The 7,707-nt window shown below is 42.5% G+C and overlaps 1 protein-coding gene across 1 annotated transcript; it reads right to left on the bottom strand.

Moving 5' to 3' along the window:
- Nucleotides 1–4,393: 4,393 nt before the first annotated feature.
- Nucleotides 4,394–7,221, bottom strand: LOC120803352 (transmembrane and death domain protein 1-like). Its single transcript, XM_040151726.1, has 5 exons — nucleotides 7,152–7,221; nucleotides 6,560–6,751; nucleotides 6,159–6,278; nucleotides 5,126–5,278; nucleotides 4,394–4,674 (listed from the first exon to the last, which is right to left on the bottom strand). The coding sequence occupies exons 1-5, from the start codon at nucleotides 7,219–7,221 to the stop codon at nucleotides 4,394–4,396; spliced, it is 816 nt and encodes a 271-aa protein (XP_040007660.1).
- Between the last annotated feature and the right edge of the window lie 486 nt (nucleotides 7,222–7,707).

A 7,707-nucleotide genomic window follows, 5' to 3' on the forward strand; every position in this document is an offset into this window, starting at 1 on the left:
TCAGCCAGTAAGTTGTATATTTTTACACTGATTTATCATTTCGGCATGTTGTTTGGGGTTTTCTCCAATGCACCAGTCCATCCACACTGACAGGATGTCAATATAGCCGCTAATGTATGGTTATAACCACATGCATGTAAACATTTTTTCTTAGGAGACGGTTGAAGCGATGATCAGCCTAATGCACAGTAACAGTAAAGCGCCACTCGAAATGTCAATAAGAGCCATCAGTTACACCTCAGTTACATCTTTACGTGCTGGCACACGATTAAAGTCAGGCTTGAAGAATTGAGCTGTCAGGAGTGTGGCTCAGCTGACAGCTGAGTAAGACTTTAGGAACAAAGACCGGCCGTGTCTCAGTGTCTGCAAATGTCTCTCAGATACAGCGGGCTGAGACCATTAACCACATAAGCATTAGTGAAATTGCACCCTTGCTCCAACTGCATAATATATCAGAATCATTAACAAAAACATTTGCAAATTAACTTTCCAGGGAGCTCTACATGAAAGTGCCCCGAACAGTTCTCCATGTAATACTCATTAGCCTCAGAACACAATGCTTACAAACTGAAAATAAAGGGAGAAATCGAGAAATAAAAAAATGAGTGGGTTTTTATTTCAGTGAAAATATTCTTCAGACCAGTTTGATTTGCTCTCTCGCTGTCTAGTGTCCCATGGGCACCACTGTCCGTCGCTTGTGCATAGAAAACACACCTGTCTGAATCTCAGAGGAGAAATCTCCCGCTTTTATCTCAATAAACAGACATGAAGGCAGCAATTATCCAAAGCCCTTTACAGCTTTTGTTTACATCTCTGTAATTTAACTGTGGTGGTGATTTTTGTAACTCTTTTAAAATAGAGCTAAATTAAATTAAGACATTGGATGCATGAAAATTGACCCGAGGCCTGTTGCCTGGACTATGAACAGTGTGTCATCTCATTAAATTTAGGGATCACAGATATTATACAGCATGATCAGTCTTTAATTACCTCTTTCTGTTTTGAAGTCATTACGTTTATTTAAACGTATATTGCAGTATTAAACTGCTTTAAATTTCAACACAGTGTCCTTTATTTCATACAGCAGCAACATCCTTAAGTGAATTTTCTCAGAGAGATTTGCATTTTGAATGAAATCTAAAAAAATTTGAACTTGAATTTTACACATTTGTTGCACATCGACATGCGTGCCATTGCCAAAGACATTACGCTCACATCTTTGGCCATTGAGGCTTATGCAGCCTTTTCCTGTTATTGTGACAAAACCGCTGCTCGGTGGTTGAGTGTACCTCGTGTTCTGTAGCTACAGCTGATTGCGCCACATTGTGACCAGCCAGACATCTTTCTCTCGCATTCTACTTGACAGCAGCTGTCTTGCTGCAACTGCTTTTCCACAGCTGCTCTTGAGGTAAAGCAATATAAACAATAAATTGAGAAAACGATATACAGTTTGTGCCAGTTTAGAAAATATTTGTAGTTACTTGTATAAAAGTAGAAACACTATTCACTAAATATGTTCCAGGAGTTGGATAACTACAGCAGAAAATCTTTTCTTTTCTTTTTTTATTGCTTTCTTTCTGTATCACTGTGATGAAACAATACACTAAATGTGCACATAATTTTCTGCTGTAACGCCACTCCGTTTTTTTTTTTTCATGGCCATTTAAAACTGCCCAAAAGGAGAATTACGGAAACAAAAATTTTAAATCATAATTTCACTCATAATGTTGATTGTCTGCTGTAATGACCTGTAATGACCACAGGATGGCACTGTGGGTTTATCTGTAAACCCGCAGAGCCGCTCTTGTCTGATCAGTACCAAAAACTTTGAAGAAGTCTCAGATTCCCCCAAAGAAACCCATGAAAGACAAAGTTGTGAGAGCCGGAGCCCAGGCGATTAAAAAGAAAAAAAAAAAAAAAAGTGTGACTTTAAAAGAGCTGGTGTTGTGATCTTGTTTCCTGTGATCCATATATATTGAGCAAAGGGAGAGTGATGGTTGAGTGGGGACTGCAGCACCTCAGTGGCCCTGCAGATGAATGCAGATGCAAATGGAGGGAGGGGGAAGTTAAAGCCTTTAGTGACACTAAGCACACCCCAGAGGCCATGGTGCAGAACGCTCAGCCTCAGCACATCAAGGACACAGCCCCTCTGTCTGAGCGTCCCCCTTGGCACGCATCACATCCCGTCCATCTACATTTTCATCCAGACAAACACTTCACTCCTTTTGCTGAGCCGAGCCAATGACAAGAGACGGATGTGCCCTCCTCAGAGAATCCTGTTTGATAAGCTGCTGCGCCGCAAACTATTAAATAACCCAAAGAAACCACCAGAATAAAAAAAAAACGAAAAAAAAAAACCCTATTTTACATGAGAATGGATATGCCTGGAAACCGTACCTTCACACCTTGGCTTTTGCTTTGGCTGTAAATGTCAATTTCATGTCAGATTCTTTCCCTATTCATCCATGACGTCTGTGATTGCTTCATCCCTTTGCATGAGAATGGCTTGAAATGAACATTTGCCTATTCTGGTGCTCAGACTTCCGTAAATGAAATGCATCTTAAAGGACCAGGTTGCAGAAAATCACATGATCAGACTCTGCCTCATAGAATATGATATCGTGCCCCGTACTGTATTGTAGTCAAGTTGTGCAATGGGCCTAAACAGGCCTGAGATGTTTCTATAGTTTTCTTTATCCACTAAGAGAAGCTTCCTGGTGGGACCTTGGCTATGCTAAGGAGTGTCACAACGATGATGCAAGCCCCATGTGGCATGTTGTTGCTGTGAGTTATTCAGGCATGCAGTACTCTGGCTTTCCTCCCCACTGGTTGTAGAAATACAGGTGAGCCCGCAGCAGGTGAACCTGTCACAGTCGGCACATGCAGGATCCTAACAGCCAGCAGGGGAAAACTGAAGGGCAGAGGAAGTTTTGTCATGAAGAGTTCTACCGTTCCACCTGGGAGGCTTACTGATGAAGGTGAAACACGATGTTGTCGGAAGACACATGGTGAGGAAGACAAACTGTTACAAAATGTCATTACTATAACTTGCTGGTTTTTATTTTGCATGTCAGACACGTGGAAAAAAAACAAAGATTTTCTTCCTGAAGCAAGTAGTATACGTTGGTTTATGCACTAGATTATTGGGACAAGTCTAATCCAAAAAGAGCAAAAAATAGTATGACATTACTATAGAAGAACAGGCAGTGTATGTCAGATTATTAAGGTCATTATTTAGGTAATTAGTCAAAACTCAAATCCATGCCCTTTCGGCCTTTTAGAGTGTTGCTCATACAGTTCTGCTTGGCATTATAATTTGTTTAAATGTTGATTTATGAACTAATTGTCTGTAATTGCTGCTTAGTGCCACTGTTAATCCAAGCTGTCTGCCTCCTGAAGCACATTAGGCCAGATTTGTATAATGAAGTAATTAGTTCAGTTACGAATAAGGAAGTGGGGATAGCGTAAGAAACTGGGAACAAGAACCTAGAAAGTACTCCAGTGCCACGAGCGTCTTGCTTTAATGAAATGGTTTCTCTCAGCAGAGAATGTGAAGACACCCTCGTTGTACGCGAATGCTTTTCTTAATTAAAGCTTGCACAAGTCAACAAAGTTAACTCGAATCCTCTAATATTGACATTTTATTGTTTGGTTTCCGACGCCATTTTCCTGGACCCAACTTGCTGCAGCATCTCACACATCAAGTCATTTCAGCTCGCTAACAATCCTCCCTACTTCACACCGTCAAAAAATGCAGCTCTGTGTTTTCTATTTGCCTTCTGTCCGCCGCCAGAAGCTGCCATCCAACCAAGAGTGCTCCATTGTCTGCTAGCATTGTCATTGTTATTAGTCTTTTGGATTGCCTGTGGAGGTATCGTCAGGCTCTGGGAAAGCAGGCGCCAGGCTGGATAATTAGTTGTTCTTCGATGCCAGACGGGCACATCGCTGTCACTTGGAGGGGAAATGGAAAGTGGCATCACTATCACAGTAACACCGGAACAACCTTTGGTGTGAGGGCTGGGTTCCAGCGCATCTGTCAAAGCACCAGTCATCTACTCACTGGCAAGATAATAATGCTTACCAGTCTAGCATTACACAGCATGGATAATTACTTGATCTGAAACAGCATTATTCTTGTCATATTTGTCATAATCAGCTGTGTTGTGGTGGAATCGACATTGAGTTTCTGTATTGGCTCTGCTTATCACCGTGGGCAAAGAGACCGGAAGATTTAAAATCTTCCATAGAAGAAACGTGTCTGAAAAATAAATAGGACAAATTTATCTGTTTTGTCTTTATTTATAAATGTATGCCAGTTGTATATGTATTAAATCTTGGAGGTGATTTTAACTTTATTTTTACGGCTTTCTAGACAATTTGAAGCCCTAAACTGCTAATCTGAGCTCCCAGAAGCTGCGTCCTCCAGCATCGCATCTCCGACTATGAGCTCACCGGCGGAACTGCTAGTGACCGAAGGGCGACGGCTCTGCTGGTTCCTGCGAAAGGTGTGGATGCCGACGAGGAGGATGAGGTAGCCTGCAAGCAAGGTGCCTCCGAAGCCCAGCAGGATGCCATACAAGAGAGGAAGAGCTACATCCAAAGGCCCCTTCTGGTACAAAGGAACAGAATCCCTCTCCACAATCAGATCCAGGTCACGCCACGTCAGATCTCTCACTAACACACAAACAGGACACACACACTTACAATCACCAAGGCCTGTGCGAGCATTTTTGTCAAATTTGAACTGAAACGAAACACCCGGGAGGATAGAAAAAGAAGGACAGGTGATAATTACATTTTTGAGTTTCTAGCTGTCCTGGGAAACACTCCTCATATACAGCAGTGAGTGTGTTGATGTCGAGTAGTAATGAGTTGGAAAGCACACTCATGGCCACCGAATCTAATCCAGCATCTCATTGAAACACTTAATAGATTCAGGGTTCAGTACATAATTTGTCATTCAGGCAGCCACCAGAGGGATAACTCGAAAACCATCCTCTTGACATCAATAGCCCAAGATATTTGGGCTTAGACATGTTAAGACTCAGTTCTCCACCACTTATTCTGTTTTATAATGCAACCAAACTAATGTGACTCTGTCAAGCTCTAGGACGAACGATCGTACCATTTCTCTTTCTGACCCTCCGGCCTTCACGCTGGCGGTGTTTCCCTTCTGATTGGACCGATGGGAGGTTTAAAGAGCTCACGTATTTGTGATAATCGTCAACGTAGCGTTTCATGCTCAAGGCTTTGTCCTGGTTGATGTTCTTCCCCACTTCTGTGGATACACAATCACAAGGCCAAGCTCAAAGTGTCTCCGTGTCACTTCAAGTGCTAAGAGTAAAATTTACAACCATCCTATAGACGGTTGTAAATTTGAATTTAATTGTTGTTATCTTGCCATGAACATAATTAGTTCTGGCAGGAGAACAACTGCTGTCCTTCACTTCAGAATAAAACAAAATGAGCCACTCAAGTTTCTACGTATGAGTAGATCTCTACAGCAGAACAGCAATCAAGTGCAGGATAATTGCCGCATTCTGCATCCAGTTTTTTTATTCATCAAAGTCACCCCCCCCACCCCAAACCCCCATGTCTTATAACTCATCTCTTCCCATCCTCTCCTTGTCTGTTTTCTCCTCGAAAGCTGCTGATGAAAGGAGCAGATGGTTTGTTCTGTGGCTGGTGTCAGCTCCACTGAGTCCTCTGTCAGATCATTTACACCTCCCTCTATCCAACACCACTCGGCTGTGGAGTTGTGTGCACACTGGACAGCAACACATGTCAGAGACTGGCAGTGTGCAAAATATGCCATTTTTGAAGTTCCAATTAAATGACTCTCAAAGTAATGAAGCAATTATCCACTTTTGTTAAAGTCTTGAAGAGGCTTTCTTGACCGAAATAAACCAATTTTGAAAACACACTGCCATGTGCCCAAATGAGGCTTTGTTCCAATTTCCTTTTGTCAAGGGACATGTTGTGATGTCTGCTCATGAGATTTGCGGCTACCACTGACACTGTACTGTACATAGAAAGTGAACTATTTTAATTTGAAATCCATTAGACATTGTGGCATGGCACGAAATTGTTTTATGTAAGAACTAATTATTCGGTGCTACAAGAGGCACAGCTTCTTTCTGTCTCCGTTTGTCTCTCACCGATGGCGATGTCTGCTCTGCCGATGTGCCGCAAGGCCCGAGAAAGCCTGTCGTAGTAGGTCTGCTCGCCGTACCTCAGCAGCCAGTCTGTCAGGGCTGTCCGGCACTGAGCTTCACTATCTGGTAAACACAAAACATACGGCCCCTCTGACAGTCAGCTTGCTGGCAGAAACTCCCCAAGCTGAGCTGGCGATGTGAGAAACAGACAGGTCTCAGGGTGGACTTTTCCGTCTTTCTACCTTGTTACAGCTCATAGTGTGCTTGTTCCCTCTGTCTCTGAGGGCTCTTGTCTCTTCTCCTTGATATTTAGCCTGTTACTTTTAATGCATGCGATAGACATCTCTGATCTCTGTGGTCTAATGTGCCGCGCGAGACGTGTTTCGATGGCGATGAGTACTAACCCACAGCAGAAGAGGCATCTCTCTTAGCTCGAGGCTTAAGATCCAGTTGATTCTTCTCTGGCGAGAGGCGCTCAAGTTGCTGGAAGATGTTCTCCTCTGGGTGAGAGAGGGCGGACAGAAGGTCCTCACACTCTTTAGATGTCAGCAACTCCACTAAGCGCTCCAGTTGATGGACGCCGATGTCTTCTGCCACTAAAAACACAGAACACAAACTAATTAGCCGGGTGTACGGACTCCAGGAAGAACAGAAATAACTCCAGCTCAGCCAATAGGTGATGTGACCATTGATTGTATTCACCAGTCACATTAAGGCATGACTGTACAGAGCACTCTAAATTCCAGTTAATGAAGCATGGTGCTGACACTACACAGCATTTCTGCAGCATGGCTGTGCTGTCAATTAGCAACTGCTGCTTGTGTGGTGTGAAACTGTCACATTACGCTTCTCAGCTCCAGAGAATAGAAACTGAATAATCGACATTTCACAGCAGAGAACAGAGCAACCAGCAAATTCAGACTTTTTTCCCTCGAATTCTTAAAACATGGTGGCCGCTGATGTAGCTGCACCTGCTGCGGGAGCATTTGCTCTCACCTGTGTCCTCTCCGAGCGATGAACTTAGAAGTGGAAAGATGAGGAAGAGACAGAATTTCCAGACTTTCATGGCAGCTCAAGTAATATAAACTCAATTCGCGCTGCTCACAACATATGTTTACTTTCAAAACTGAGAGATGATCTGGAATTTGTTAAACTGTAAACGGCGCAGCTGCATGAGTAGCAATCTTTGTATTTTTTGAAACAGCCAATCACTAAGAAAAAGATATTTTATACACAGAGAGCATGTTTATGAATAAATTACTTTTTCTTTGTGAGTGGTAGGAGAAGCATCCAGTGTTTGTGCAAATTTACTGCAACACTTATTTTCCTTAAACTGATTTTTTTTGGATCAGTAAAGTAAATGTTTAGTCTATAAAATGTCAAAAAATAATAACAAAATGCCGTTACAAGTTCAGAACCCACAATGTTTCAAACTGCCTATTTAGTCTATATATTCAATTTAGGTTGCAGATTAACCCGACCACACAAAATACGTGGGGACATTTTCTTTGTATCACAGCTTGCACATTGTCTCTACTTCTAACTGTTTTGG

Source organism: Xiphias gladius, chromosome 18 (genome assembly GCF_016859285.1).
Source record: "Xiphias gladius isolate SHS-SW01 ecotype Sanya breed wild chromosome 18, ASM1685928v1, whole genome shotgun sequence".
In the NCBI taxonomy this organism is placed as follows: Eukaryota; Metazoa; Chordata; class Actinopteri; order Istiophoriformes; family Xiphiidae; genus Xiphias; species Xiphias gladius.